Below are 15,616 nucleotides of genomic sequence, written 5' to 3'. Positions count from 1 at the left end.
ATGTAAATGTCAGTTTTTTACCGATTAACTATTAATTGGTGTAATGTAACCATAATGTATTACTGAAGATTACTCATGATTTATGAAAAAGGGTTAGTTAATTAAAAATTAATCATAAATTTATTTACTATTAATATGATAAAGAATCTATAAGTGACAAACAACAAGAAGTTGCTTGTCAAGATTGAGAAGTTGTGGATTATTCCATATAGAATGGACCATATCTAAATATAATAACTTTGATCTTTATTATGGAATTTGTTTAACCCATTACTGAACTTAAGTGTAAGAATCAAACTTTTAAAAGCAAAAGGTAATAGCCCAAAAGTTGATAGACTGGAATGTGATTTGTGAGGGTTTACTTGGACTGAATTTTTTCACGTACATTCATCATCGTGTTCTCATATTCATCAATGGGTTCTTGACGCCTTTGTGTGGGTAAGTAGGAGCCTTAATATTTTTAATGTGATTTGTCTTATTACTCAAGAGTTTATGTTTATAATTATAATATTGATAATTTTGAAAGAATGTTATGATAGAGTATGTATATAAAATAAAATAAAAAGACTTGAAAAATACTTTATTTTAGGCAAAAAATCTTAAAAAGAGTTATTGGATTTTTATTAGAACTTCCTCGCTAAATTTAGGATTATTATCCTTTAATCCTAAACATCAAATATTTGACTTTCATGTCTTTTTGTTTTTTTCTCTTTTTCATTTTTTTTACAATTTATTTTTTAAAATTTAAATTTAAAATAATAACTTTCTAATCGATTGTATATTATAGATAAGATAATTATTAAAACTTTATAAGAAAGTAAGTTAATGTTTTTCATTATACGAGGATGATAGTTGTTTTTCTTTAAGCTAAAGATGTCTATTTGCAAGTAGAGGTGCAAGTTGTTGTTTTGACAATTGCTCTCTAATTTTTGAAATGTAGGCATAACTTCAAACTTTGTTGGCTTTTTACTGGGATAGATGTCATGTGGAGATTTACACGATGTTTGTTATAAGGACTATTTAGCGGATGTAATAAATGAACTGTGTTTCGTATAGTGCATTAGTCATGTTGTTTCACTTCTTTACAAATTTTGATTGGACGTGTCATGTTTGCTTCATGTGATGGCAAATATGTGTTGTAGGTTGACTTAAACGATCATAATTAATTCTCCCTTTATTTTGATTTAACCATTATATATTGAGTGTTTACAAGTTTTTTGTTGTATGAGATTTTTGAGAGTTTGTTTTTATCAATTGATTGAAGGGCTATTTTCATTGGTCCGCAAAAACCATAAGTTGTTTGAATTACGAGGCAATTAATGAACATATTTTTTTGTGGTTTTTTTTTAAGGTAAGTAAAAATCAACATTACACAAAATCTATATATCCATGCGAAAGAGAAAAGTCTGGAGTCCAACTCCTCTTTGAAAGAAAGTAATATAGTGGACATGCGACGAAGGAACTACCATTTCTTGAAGTCTTAAAGGAATATGATCTCTGGGAAAAATGAATGAGAGGGAGGGAAAGGAAACTACGAAAAATATGAATTATTTATGTATATTAAATTTCTTGTTAAATTACCTATTCCAAAAGACAATTATATGTATATTAAAAAAAGAATAAAGTTTGGGCCTCTAGAAATCATGGGCCAAAAAAGGGCCCATCAAGAAAAACAAATGGGCCGATCCATTTTGAACAATCCAGTAAGTTGAACATGATACAACAAACCTACACTTGTTGTCTGGAACATAATTCTAGCAGTTGCAAAGCACAAAGCCTGTCTTCCTTCTCCTAATCTCCAACTCTGCTATTGCCCCATCTTTTTCTTCCCTCTTTCAACCTCTCTTCTCTATTTTCTCCGCGCTTTCCTCGCTCTCCTCTTCAAATTTACCTCTGTCCGCAATATGCTCCGAACCTCTGCTTCACTCGCCTAATTTTACAGCTGCGCGTCGGTAATTTTCTTTCTTTTTTCATTCAAAGGATTGAAGTTTTTTGTTCTTTTAGTGAATGGATTTTTGTTCTCATTTTCGTGGTTTTTAAGTACTCTCGAATTTGTTAGTATCTCAAGAACAATATAGAACTACCTGAAGTTGTTTACTTTCAAATAAATTACTTCAATTTCAGAACATCTACCTTGCTTATATGTAATTTTTGTTTGTTCTATGTTGTGTTCTTATCGCTTTACTGCTGTAGATAGTTTGCATTATATTTTTCAAAAGAATTAATCACTTTGTCTCTTGTTGTTTTTATTTTTTGTTGTGGAACATTATGTCAAAACAAATTGAGTTAGATGCAATCTTTAAGTACGGTTTCAACTTTTATGTTTTGTTATTATTGTTATTAGTGAATTGAAAGAGACATTGCAATGTGATATATTCTTTACTGTCTATTTAAACTTTGCAGTGTACTTGAGAGTGTGGAATAAAAATTGCCATGTATGCAAGGAGAATAAATTGTAGGAATCAAAGATGGGGTTCCCTACTTCAGTCTTCCAAATATTTATTTAGGCCAAACTGCTTGGATCATGCTTGTTCTCGATCTTTGAGCCATATTGCTGCATCGAGAAACCACTCTTTGCAGAGCCATTCGATAAGAAGATATTTTTCAGATTTGTTTTTGTCTTTAGCTGTTGCTCCTGGAAGCTGTCATAATGGTTTTTGTGTGAGGTGTAGTATAGGTTTGAGAAGTACTTGGCTGCGTGCCTACAGTTCCGAAGGTGATGGAAGGAATGCAAGTGAGAATAATCGTAAACCTGTAACTGATGGTGCTAACTTGGATAAGGGAGAGAAGGGAAAGACATGGCCTGAAAAAGTTAGGGAAGAAATGAAGCACTGTGATGCACATGCTCGACTTGGGGAACAAGAACAAAAGGAATGGCTACATAATGAAAAGCTCACCATTGAGAGTAAAAAGAAAGAATCACCATTTATAACTAAACGTGAAAGGTTTAAAAATGAGTTCTTGCGGAGGGTTGTTTCATGGGAGAAAATAAACATTTCCTGGGAGACATTTCCTTACTATATTCAGTAATTACCAGCCACTATTATTTTTCATCTCTGCCTTTTGTCTTTAGTATTTCTTGTTGGTTGTAGTTAAATGTTTGTTCATTATATTCTTTTATAGTGAGCACACCAAAAATCTTTTGGTGGAATGTGTTACTTCACATTTGAAACATAAGAAATTTGCTGCCTCTTTTGGTGCTTGCCTATCATCTTCAAGTGGGAGAATATTGCTTCGAAGTGTTCCAGGTTTGTTACTGGCCAATTTAACTTAAAATTGATGTTCTTCTTTGTATTTATCATTTCATATCAAATCACATTGTTCAACAAATCTAAAAAATTGTTTTGAGTTGGTCGAGTTTGAAATTTTGCCACCTGTAGGCACTGAACTTTACCGGGAGAGATTAGTTAGAGCAGTTGCACGAGATTTACAAGTTCCACTCTTGGTGCTTGACAGCAGTGTTCTTGCTCCTTATGTAAGATTTGAATATTTTGGATAGGTTAAACTAATATCTATCTCTTTCCAATTGAAGAAAATATATTTCTACTTAATATGTTCTTGGTTTAATTTGGTCATTATTTTCTGTTCATTTGTACAGGATTTTGGTGATGGTTACTCATCAGATGAAGATAATGTGGAATCCTCTGAGGATTGTACTTCAGAGTCAGAGGTTGAGGATGAGAATAATGCAAGTAATGAAGATGACTGGACAGGCAATAATGAGGCAAAATCAGATTGTAGTGATAATGATGTTGATGTGGAAGCTACTGCTGAGAAAGCCCTTAAGAAGCTTATTCCTTACAACCTCGAAGATTTTGAGAAGGTATAATTTTTGCCAGATTAAATTGATTTAATAGAGTTCTGTCTCTGGTAAATGGTATGGCAGTTGTAGGGATGCTTCTCCGAGGTTTGAACAGAACACAGGAGATGACAGCAAGGGAAGATTCTTAACAAAATTTAGGGAACTCGACTTTTTTAACAAAAATTTCAGCAGTTTTTTGATGATTTCTAGTATTTTTGGACAGGTTGTTGATGAATTTTGAAACCAGTAGGGTTTCCCTATATTTTAGTAATTCCCAGAGGAGATCGTCGAAATTAACCATTTTATGGGCTTGTAAAATCTTGTTGTATAGGAACTGAATTAAATTATGAATTATGATGTATGCTTTGATTCTGAACTTACTTCTGTGACAGACATTCGCTGGAGAAGTTGAGAGTTCTTCTGAGTCATCAAAGTCTGAGGGTGGTGAGCCTTCTGATAGATCCAAACGGCCACTAAAGAAAGGTGACCTTAGCCAAATTAGTTTATTAGTTTTCGAAGGATTTTTTTTTTAATGTTTTCATCGCCTAGAAAGACCACCAAAAATTTGCAGTTGGCTGGCCAAAAAAATTTAGTTTGTTTCTTATATCTTCTCTTCTGCATGCACAAGCTTATGTGTACACATCAAGCACTGATGACTCGAAAAACAGATCTTGCATTTAAATGAGGGTAAAAAAGAGGAGGGAGAGAGGAATGGAGAGAGACCTTGTTGTGGTCGATTGTAAAGGGTCAGTGAGTGGTTTTTAGGCATAGTTGACAAAATGTTTTGGCCAGGAAAAAACAGATCTGTGTTGCTGACTGGCTGATGAGGTTTATATAGGTTATTTGACTGTTTGCTCCCATTTTCTGAATCAAAATTGAGCATCAAACCAAACTCAGTTTTTTTGTTCACTTTCTATTGAACAAGTGAACTGAGGACAAAACTTTCAAAAGATGAGGCTGGTCTGGCGATGGATTAATTATGAAAGTGAAATTGTATTTGCAGTGCCTATGGAAGGCCAATTGCTTGGTTATTTGTTGGAAAATACAGTTGGACTGAGATAATGTTTGGCTGTTGGTTAAACATGGGCGGTTAAGTTTTGAACTTTTACATGAATACCCTTTTGTATTCATTGTATTTTAATCAATTTATCTTTTATTGTAGACTTTTCTTTTTTTATTCAATGCCTAATTAATTAATTTTGGTTTTATCGTGTCCTTTAGGGGATCGAGTGAAATATACTGGGCCTTCTATACGCATTGAAGCTGACAACAGGTACAAAATTGTATTCTTGTGTTTTTAAGACATATTTTTGGCAGAACTTTTACTGTGACCTCTGTATGAAAACCACTTGAATTCTCCATCCTGTCAGACAGAAAGGTCATTGGTCAGGCAATCCAAATGAATTGATTTGAATGAATTACTGATATCTTTTGGATGATGCACAAATATGTGGTTCTCTGTATATGTTAAGTGATACTTGTCGAAATTGAATATTATGCATGTTCTTGATTTATTACAATTGATAGACCCAAGGTGGAGCTGCTGTGGAAATATGGAACCTGCTTTCCTCTGATTACTGGAAAAAGAGCAGGAAATTACTGTGGATACCCTGACTAATAATAAAGTAACACTCAAGTCAATTACCTTGGAAAACCATTACAAACACTCTTCAAAGTCAATCTTCCTCTGATACTGTTTGTCAACAAATTTCAACTATTATTTATCTAGAGAATCACAATGCTGCATCCTTATGACTTTCCTTTCTGATTATAATCTTTTAGTGTTTGTGTCCTAAAGTTAGTTATGGATAATCGTACTGCAAGGGAATTAAGTTGAAAAGTTTATGGGATGTTGTTCTTTGTCTTCTTTAGTAGTGTATCCTGCTTAGAAAAAAAAATTTTCTTTTTTCTTTCTATATATAATGTTTTGAACTTTATGAGGTCCTCAAAAACTTTTATAGAACATGAGGTTTTTCTTCAGAATGTAATTTCGCTTTTATTTGAGATGTGACTATCAAATAGTGTTCACCATCATTGATGGAGTTCTGATTAAGAACTTTTTTCATTTACTGACATCTAACTTATATTTATTTTGTTTGTTTATGGTTTTTATGGATGGATTTGTCCTTTGGCCATGCAATTAGAATCAGTTCATATATTCTCTAATTATTTGAATCGTGAAAAGATTTTGCTTTTTGATATCTTCACCCATTGTAGACTTGTGTGCAGCTGTTTTTTCCTTTGAGGACCACAAGTGTTTAAGCCTTTAAATTGCATATTGGTTTTATTCCTGTCAATACAATTTTTATTCTGTTGCATTACATAGTTATTTCCATTTGTGATTTTTTTTTCATGTTTCTGCTTTGTTTTTTTTGGGATTTTGTATTATATTAGTTCAGGGTTGCACTATGTTTTTATCCATTAAGTTTAATTTAGTTTGCATGGTTAGGGCTTCCTTACCCCCACCCCCCCCCTTTCCCAGGGAGTATATCATTATTATTATTTTTTTCATAGGAAACAGAAAATATCAACTGTGGGAGTAAGATGTTTGAAAACTTGAGATTAGTTGCCTCCCATTAGTTGGATCTTAGACATTGTAGACTGATAACAGCAAAATTGTAGACTGATAAGCTTGTCGCTATGAGGGCCTTCTTTTCGTTTTATTTAAAAAACAAAATTTAGAATAAACTCATCCAGCCATGAACTTTGACTTGCCAGTCACTTGATATTGACTTATATAATGCATCACAGGGTCATTTTGGGGAAGATACTGACGTCTGATGGTCCGAAAAAGGCTTACAGCAATATTCCTGGCAGGTGGGTTGGTAAGTCATCCCATTATGGAGAAGATAATTTCCCATTGTAAAACGTTCAATTTTTTGGTCTAATAGCATAGATGAACATAGTATTGGCTCAGAAGTAAACACACAGGAATACTTGAGGAAGATTTAGAATCATGGGCTTGGTTCATTGATAGAATTAAATACAACGGAGTATTAGATATTAGCTATCATTTGCCTTTAGTGGTCCATGTTTATCATCTTCTCCCTTTGATGCATTTCTTGGCAATAACAGGCAATGGTTGTCTTTTCTTTCTTCTAGTTCTTTATTGAGTATGTTTGATTTTATGTGTAAATTGTTGATGCCTGTAATCCCAAAAATGGATTTTTAAGTGCTATTGAGCATTTATAGTCTTTGTATTTAATCCTCAACTATCTAAAATGTGTACTTAACTTCTGCGTATAATCTTTATTTAAGTGACAAGAATCTTTAACAGCGTGAAGTAATTGGTTGCTTCAAATGCTTTTATCCTCAGATTTAAGTTCATTCCAATATGTTCTTGCAGTTTTTGATCAAGGTTTCCATATTTGCAGGCCTTTAACCAGTGGGCAACGTGGGGAGGTATATGAAGTGAATGGAGACCGAGTTGCAGTTATTTTGGATATTGTTGGTGACAGTAAAGTGAGTGAAGGAGAGAAGGATGACAAAGTGGCAGAGCAGTCTACAAAGCCACTGATTTATTGGATAGATGGTAATATTCTCTAATTAGCGATGATAAAGTTATCAGTTCAATGTGGATTTCATATTGCAATTTTTTCATCTTTTGATGTTTGAGATTTTTATTGCTTAATATATTTACCTTTTTTTCCTGTTTATAGTTGACGAGACAAATGTTTTATTGTAGTATTCCATCTTCTTTTCTCTTTTTAAGTTGGTTTACAATAGACTTATTGGACTTATGAGCTATACAGCGGAGGTTTCCTTTTCTCCCACTAAAAATTTTCTTTGCTTGAGAGTGTTGGGATTTGATCCTGACTAGATTTACTAACCTACCTGACATGGATCTATATTTACGTATCTTTAAAGCTAATTAGATACATACATGATTTTGCATTGGTCAGTGCAATACTATATTGGATGTGGACAAAGCAGAGTGACAAGTTTTATTATTTTTATTATTTTTCTTTTGTTTCCAGCACTTTCTTCTTATTGAGGAAGAAAAACTTCTAGCAGTAGAAAATTATTTTCTTGTTGTACATGTGCCTTTGAGTTTTTAAAAATCTAATGTATGCTTGATTGTTAGATATGATTTTTGTTCATTTAGATGTTAGAAATGTGAAAAGTTTTACTTCTGTACAGTGAAGAACATTGAGCAGGACCTGGATACCGAGGCAGAGGATTGCTATATTGCAGTGGAGGCTTTATGTGAGGTATCCCGATCATACATTTTGTCTTGTATGAAACCTTATATAGTGTGTGAAACTGCAGCTTCTTTTGTGGCCTGCTGTTCTCATCTCACTCTGATGTTGCAACCTGTGTAGATTTAATGTTTGTTTTTGCCTTGTTTACAGGTTTTGAACTCCAGGCAACCTCTTATTGTCTATTTCCCAGATTCATCTCAGTGGTTGTCCAGAGCAGCCCCCAGGTCTATTCGTAAGGAGTTTGCCCATAAGGTGCAGGAGATGTTCAACCAATTATCAGGCCCCTTAGTTTTGATTTGTGGGCAGAACAAAGTTGAAACTGGGTCCAAGGAGAAAGAGAAATTTGTAAGCTTCATGAGTCTAAAACAACTTGTTAATGCTTGCTAACATAAATGATTAAGTTGAATTTGTTGACTCAACCTCTTTACGCATTGACTTAAATTTATCTATTGATCTCTATATAACATTTTCTGTTTTCTTGTATGGTGTTCAACAGACAATGATACTCCCAAATTTTGGTCGGCTTGGTAAGCTGGTAATGCTTCCATTAAGTTTCTTTCTCTCTCTCTTTTAAAATTCTATGTATTTAACTCAAACATTTCTCCTCAAATATATTATTCTTTGACACTTCAATTCTATGTGTTTAGTTTTTGAGGAGTTAGTAATAGCACATGCAATCTGATGCTGAATGTTGTAAGGAATGTGCATTCAAGCTTGTTATGCTTTTCTTATCTGGAAAAAAAAAACCCTACCATGGTTTTTATCAGAGAATTTTTGATAAAATGGGTTTAGCTGTTTTGATCTGTTAAGATATGTTCTACTATATGATTATGTTTGAAATTATTTTTAAGTTGCTGATGATAGATTAAGAGCAATATGTGTTGCAAATGTCTTGATATAACACAGAATGATGTCCCAACATATCGAACCGTTAGTTAGTGAAAGAATCTACATCACTGATAGACAACAGTATATGTACTCTTATAACTAATGAGGATAATATCGGAAGTTTTTGGTGTCTGTGGTATGTATTCTTGACCTTAAGAGGCTTGTTTTCATCCTGAATCAGAGTTTGTTTTCATACCTTTTGGCAGACATGTATTTGGTATCTGTTAGAAGAGTACTATTGAAAGTGAATCATTCAAGTCCTTTCAGTTCATTTACTTTATTATCTGTAGATTTACTGATTGGTCTGCCAAGTCGTAAAAGGTGAATGAGTAGAATGCTTCTTAGCTAAAGATGGAAAGCCAATAGAGTATTTTGTAGTTCCAATTGCTGCTTGTTTTGTTGTGATGTATATCATTATCTGTTGGGGCACATCAAATGTAGATAATAAATGAGGTGTCTCGTCTAGAACTCAGCTCACTGATTGTTTGATTGATTTAGAACATATGGAGCCTGATATCAAATTTCATTAGCCTGTTACTAGTTCAGGCTTTAGCTCAAGTGACTGTGCGAGCAAATGCTTTAGCTTTGATAGCATTTAAGGCTTGCTCTTTCATTTAGTTAGCTCTATTCAAGCATTTAGTGGAAATACTAGTAGTGGGCTGCAATTTCTATCATTAGGTTTAGCTTTTATGTCACTGAGCCAGTTCTCTTCTTTATTGGTGGAATTTACTGAGCAGGCTTCTCACTATTAATGCTATTGTTTGCGTTTTGAATTTGAATTACTTATATCTTTTCAGCCTCTCCCCCTGAGGCACCTTACTGAGGGACTTAAAGCAACAAAGAGATCTGATGATAGTGAACTTTATAAGCTCTTCACCAATGTTTTGTGTATTTATCCACCCAAGGTAAATGCCTGTTCTGATTTTTTCTTAAATGTTTTTGAAACATGAGGATTTTGCAAGAATATGTTATTCAATGTTTTTGCAGGAGGAAGATCTCCTGAGAACATTTAATAAACAGGTTGAAGAGGACAGAAGAATTGTAATATATCGGAGTAATTTAAATGAATTACATAAGGTAAGGGACATTATATTTAATCAATAATATATGTGGCGTAAAATCAATTAGTTCTGATAATGGTGCTTATTGAACTGTTGAACTTCTTTGATTTCTGAAACTGCTGCTGAAGTAATTTTTTTTTTGCAGGTGCTTGAGGAACATGATCTGTCATGCATTGATCTATTGCATGTAAACACTGACAGTGTGATACTAACAAAGCAGAGTAAGAAACATGGAAGCTGCTTTTTTTTTCCTGGTCAATTTCAGTTGATAATTATAGAGTAGCTTATGCTATATTAAGTTAACACTTTACCAAGATGCTCAAGTTGTTAGTAAGAGTTTAATAATGATATCTAAGCTCTAACATTATCTAGCATCCAATATGATTTTCATGGGTAATTAGAGGCTTAAGTTATGTTTATTGATTCCTTTTTTAATCATTCTGTTTAGGAACCTTGGCAAATTTAAATAGTTGCAGGGTTTCAAGTAATTAATGATGGTGCATCCATTATGTAATTACACAATATCATTTCATCTTCTCAATGGTGTATGCAGAAGCTGAGAAAGTTGTTGGGTGGGCCAAAAATCATTACTTGTCTTCTTGTGAGCTTCCTTCCATAAAAGGGGAGCGACTGTACCTGCCGCGTGAAAGGTATTATTTTATGTTTCTTGCTGGTTCATATATAATTGGTCAAGATTTATCAGCTTATAAGTTACTGCTGTTCTTTTAATGTGAAGCCTTGAGATTGCGATTTTGAGGTTGAGGGAGCAAGAATCTGCAAGTCGAAAGCCTGCCCAGAGCTTGAAGGCATGTGTATTTAAATTTTTTTCTTTACACTATGCAAATGAAAAGACCTTTAATGTATTTGTCCTCCAGCACTAACAGTTGAAACTTTTCACAGAACCTTGCAAAGGATGAGTATGAGACTCATTTTGTCTCAGCCGTGGTTCCTCCCAGTGAAATTGGTGTAAAATTTGATGATGTAGGTGCCCTTGAAGATGTGAAGAAGGCCCTGAATGAACTTGTCATTCTTCCAATGAGAAGACCTGAGCTCTTTATCCGTGGAAATTTGTTGAGGGTACTGTACACATGCCCATGTAAAGCATTTTGTTGGTGAAAGTAGATGGAAATCTGCCCTATTATATTTCATGGTGTAATCATGTGAAATTATTTTTCAGCCATGCAAAGGAATATTACTTTTTGGACCTCCTGGAACTGGTAAAACCCTTGTTGCCAAGGCACTTGCAACAGAGGCTGGAGCAAACTTTATCAGCATAACTGGCTCATCTCTTACTTCAAAGGTTTGTTTCAGTATCCCATTATTAAGATTTTGAATTTTCAGGATTCAAAACTCTGGCAACTGAATTTTTTTTAATTTATTAATTCAAAGATTTTGATCTTGAATAATTGAGGTAGAAAGGTAGCATCAATTCCTGGCAATTTTGTGTGTGTGTGTATGTATATATATGATAGTCCTTTGGATAGGATGTCCTAAATATTAATTATGTCAAAACCATGCTTAGGGGTGGATTTGAACTGAGTTGAGCTTAGGGCTGGTTCGAACTCAATTCAAATCTATAATGTCTAGCTCAAGCTTATCGAGTTGGTGCACGATGTTATTGGAGGATTTCCAACAAGATGAATAATGTTGTTAACAAGGTGAATAATGTTGTTAGAGAGATGAACAATATCATCGGCAGGGTGAATAATATTGTCAGAGTCAAATTAGTCAAACTTGAACTAAGTTGCCAAAGTAGAGCTCCAGCTCAGTTCAAATTTGTACCTTTGTATTATAAGGGGTGAGCAAGTTTGGGTATCCTGTTAAAAAAGTAGGAATTGGAATTAGAATTAGTTGGTTCCTAAGATTTAGGAACCAAAATTTGAACTTGCATAAATAATTTCCTATCGGGAATTTAACTGATTGGGTCCAGTTCCGGTTCTAGGTACTCAGTAATTGCAATTAACTTCTTGACAAAGCATCTTCAATTCAGTTCTTCGATTTTTCTTAAGCATCATCCAACTCCCTGAAGCAATCCAATCTTCTTTGTGCGAAATCACTTGCATAATCAAACTTGACAGCATCTTCATCTTCTGTTGCCCAATTATTTGTAGCCTGTGTAATGAATCAAATTGTTAATGACATTATAACCAAAATATATCCTTCACTGGCCAAAATTATGAACTCAGTATCCATGTCTTTCATCTAAATCCTTACATCTGGCTCTGAATTAATGTGATCCTTCAACTTCCTGTCTTTGAAAGCTCTTGTCATTGCCAGTTGCCTATCCACACATGGAACACTCCCTAATTTCATTACCCACCCTTGTTAGTTCATCAGAAACCAACTTATATCATTATGTTGTAAATTGGCTGTGACAGTGTGCATTGTTTGCCTGAACTTGTAGAGACAAATCCTCCTCTGCTCTCAACAAGTTCTTTCTCTCATGATCCACTGTTATGTGTTTTGTTTTACCATTTTTACATAAAATTGCTCGAGAGTCATCAATATTTGCCATGATTAGATTCTCGCTGTCAATTAGTATTGTTGGAACTGCAGTTGACTGCCTCATGATTTGACTGTATTATCTGAAATTTCATAATATCTAGCTTTTTATACTCTCTTGATAACCTTCTTAGGATCAGTCCAAAAATTAGGTGACGTTCAATGATGAGTCATGAGATGTCTGTGGTCTTGATGCGCCTCGTTTTGTTACAATGTGTTTTTTTTTTTTTTTAATTTTAAAAGGTATCAGGTTGGGTACCCAATCTTTGGTTTTAGATCCAGTTTTGGGTTAGTGCTGATTACTTAATATGTGGAACTGGAACCTACCCGCACAGTACTGGTTCCACCACTTTTGGATTCAGATCCAACCCCATTGAGGTCGGTTTCAGGTAGGAACTGGAATTGAAACACCAAGTAACTGATGGTTTCGATTTCATCTGATTCTTCTGCACATCCCTAATTTGCAAAATATCATTTCATTCCAATGGTAGTCAAACATGATCCTGACAAAATCAATATCGGGACATCATAACTGAGAGCTGCTATTTATATATAAGGAATAAAAAGGGATCAGGTGAAAAAATTCTTTTTCTACCTTTACTTTTGAAAAAAAAGAATGTGTTTTTTAACATATCCTGTTGTCTGTGTCTTGATAAAGTGTGATTTGAATTGTAAATGTTGGCTACTTAGTTAAAGGAAAGCTCATCAGGCTATTATGATTTTAGTTTATTATTATGCATGTTAAACAAAGAAACCATGTTATTGATGCTAATAATTTTCATATGGTTTTTCAGTGTGGTCATTACTTTTAAAATGTGTTATGTCATCGAAGTTTTGCTATATTTCTGTTGTGAACAGAAGATCAACAATGTCTCTATTTCTTTGTGATACAGTGGTTCGGTGATGCCGAAAAGCTTACCAAGGCTCTCTTTTCTTTTGCCAGCAAGCTGGCACCTGTGATAATATTTGTTGATGAGGTAAGATTCTCTTGTGAAAAATATGGCATAAATAATCTGGTGTATCATTATCTATCTTTATAAACCTGATTTTTAACTGTATTGAGAACAAAAAGATTTTGTATATGGAATAGTAAACATGATCGTTGAATGATGTAACATTTTGTACTTTGCTAATTGCTGGTGGGTTTTCTTTATTTTAATAATTTTTTTCTTTTACACATGCCAAAGTTGGGAAGGGGTAACAAAAATCAAATTATAAAAAACAGATTTATCTGGAAAAGAATAAGAAAGTTGAAATGAACTACGATCATTGAGTTCCAAGAGTCTGAAGCATCAATTGCTCGGACCTATATACAAATCTGCCTTTGCCCTTCATTGACTTCAATGTTAGTCTAGTCAATAGTTAGTTTTATACTTGACATGGACTCTACCTGGTGATTAGATCCAGAAAAATGAAATTTATGTTTTGCATCTCTATAATGCTTAGTAACAGGGCTTTTACACAAATTTCTGGCCTGATCCAGAAGTCTAACAAAGTTTTTGACATTTGTCTCATGTTTTCACTATTGTGGTATGTTAATGTAAATAAGGAAATTTGTGCTATAATAAAATGGTAAAACAGATGCTGGTAGAAACGATGAAAGGAAATAAGGGTAAAGTGAAATGCATGTGCTTCCTCTTTGCCTTATCGACATTGGAAGATTTATCTTGTGAAGATGCTCGGGCAATGAATGATCTTTGAGAAATGTATTTGTTCTTTGATTAGTGTCTTGGTGTTATTCTAAATTATAATAGAGTATTTCTTTCTTTTATTGATGCATAATTGTCACAATGGCCCATTGCTGCTGAATTTGTTATTCTTCTGCTTTATTTTTCTTGGAAAACTGCCAATAATATTGTTCGGACTCTGTATTTTATAGGTCGACAGTTTGCTTGGTGCTCGTGGTGGTGCTTTTGAGCATGAAGCAACTAGAAGAATGAGAAATGAGTTCATGTCAGCATGGGATGGTTTGAGGTCCAAAGAAAGCCAAAAAATCCTCATCCTTGGTGCCACAAATCGTCCATTTGATCTTGATGATGCAGTCATTCGCCGCTTGCCTAGAAGGTATGATATTCTGACATGCTTTTCTTGCTTGAGCAATCCTGTGGCACTATGTAACCAGTTTTCCGCTAGGGTTCGCACATAACTTTGTCTACTGATATAGAATTAATCGTGGTGCTTATGGAGTTCTTTGGTTGCCATATAGGATATATGTGGACCTACCAGATGCCAAAAATCGTTTGAAGATTTTGAACATTTTTCTTGCACAAGAGAAGTTGGAACCTAATTTCCAATTTCAGGAACTTGCCTGTGTAACCGAGGGATATTCTGGCAGTGATTTGAAGGTAGTAGTCTAAATTATACTGTCAATTTGAGAGAGTATTTTATATCTCATACTGTCTTGTCCTTTTGGCTGGCAGAACCTCTGTATTGCTGCAGCATATCGACCTGTTCAAGAACTTTTAGAGGAAGAAAAGAAGGTGAGCATCTAGCAGTTGTATTCTAATATTTTCACCTAAATTGCAGGAGTCTGCATTTCCCTCATATTTGTTTTTGTCTCTAAACTGAGTTACCTCTTTGTACAGATGGGCAAAAATTATGTATCTCCGGAATTGAGGCCTCTTACATTGGAGGACTTTATTCAGTCGAAAGCCAAGGTCAATTTCGCTAATTTATCTGTCTACTTTACCATGGAATTTATATGCTTCTAGCTTGGATCTGCTATGATTGTCATATTCATGTGTTAATATAAAATGCTGCAGGTTGGTCCGTCTGTCGCGTATGATGCCGCAAGCATGAATGAGTTGCGGAAGTGGAATGAACAGTATGGAGAAGGTGGAAGCCGGAGAAAATCACCTTTCGGTTTCTAAAGCTATTGTAACATTGTTGGTTTATTAATTTATTTGTTCAGAATTTTAAAAAAATTCCGAGTTCAGCATCAATATAACATTCAGCAGAAAGAAAGCTCGGATTTTCATCATTTTTGAACAGATGAGAAGGAAGGAGTTGTTGATCGCAATAGCATAATTTTCATGTAATCTTTAGGTATTTTAGAATGATTTTTTTTTTTTTCACAGGCATAAGTTATGCCATGTACATTAATATTACTAGCATTTCATAAATTTTGAAAATTTTATCATCAGCGGTCTTCTATATGTCTC

The 15,616-nt window shown here is 34.1% G+C and overlaps 1 protein-coding gene across 2 annotated transcripts; it reads left to right on the top strand.

Moving 5' to 3' along the window:
* Positions 1-1,747: 1,747 nt before the first annotated feature.
* LOC123216929 lies at positions 1,748-15,594 on the top strand. 2 transcript variants are annotated; one of them, XM_044637595.1, is made up of 25 exons: positions 1,748-1,952; positions 2,404-3,026; positions 3,124-3,248; positions 3,381-3,475; positions 3,599-3,823; positions 4,195-4,285; positions 5,024-5,075; positions 6,554-6,619; positions 7,177-7,334; positions 7,943-8,013; positions 8,155-8,349; positions 8,501-8,539; positions 9,690-9,797; positions 9,880-9,969; positions 10,099-10,174; positions 10,507-10,603; positions 10,690-10,759; positions 10,854-11,030; positions 11,131-11,253; positions 13,349-13,432; positions 14,335-14,519; positions 14,662-14,800; positions 14,876-14,935; positions 15,041-15,112; positions 15,218-15,594. In XM_044637595.1, exons 2-25 carry the CDS (start codon positions 2,434-2,436, stop codon positions 15,323-15,325), a joined length of 3,099 nt encoding a protein of 1,032 aa, XP_044493530.1. In that variant the 5' UTR covers positions 1,748-1,952; positions 2,404-2,433; the 3' UTR covers positions 15,326-15,594. The 2 variants fall into 2 exon arrangements, with proteins under 2 accessions (XP_044493530.1, XP_044493531.1); XM_044637596.1 differs by lacking the exon at positions 6,554-6,619.
* The last annotated feature ends 22 nt before the right edge of the window (positions 15,595-15,616 follow it).

The sequence above is a fragment of the Mangifera indica genome, chromosome 5 (genome assembly GCF_011075055.1).
Source record: "Mangifera indica cultivar Alphonso chromosome 5, CATAS_Mindica_2.1, whole genome shotgun sequence".
Classification (NCBI taxonomy): domain Eukaryota; kingdom Viridiplantae; phylum Streptophyta; class Magnoliopsida; order Sapindales; family Anacardiaceae; genus Mangifera; species Mangifera indica.
This window is presented reverse-complemented; position numbering and strand designations above follow the sequence as displayed.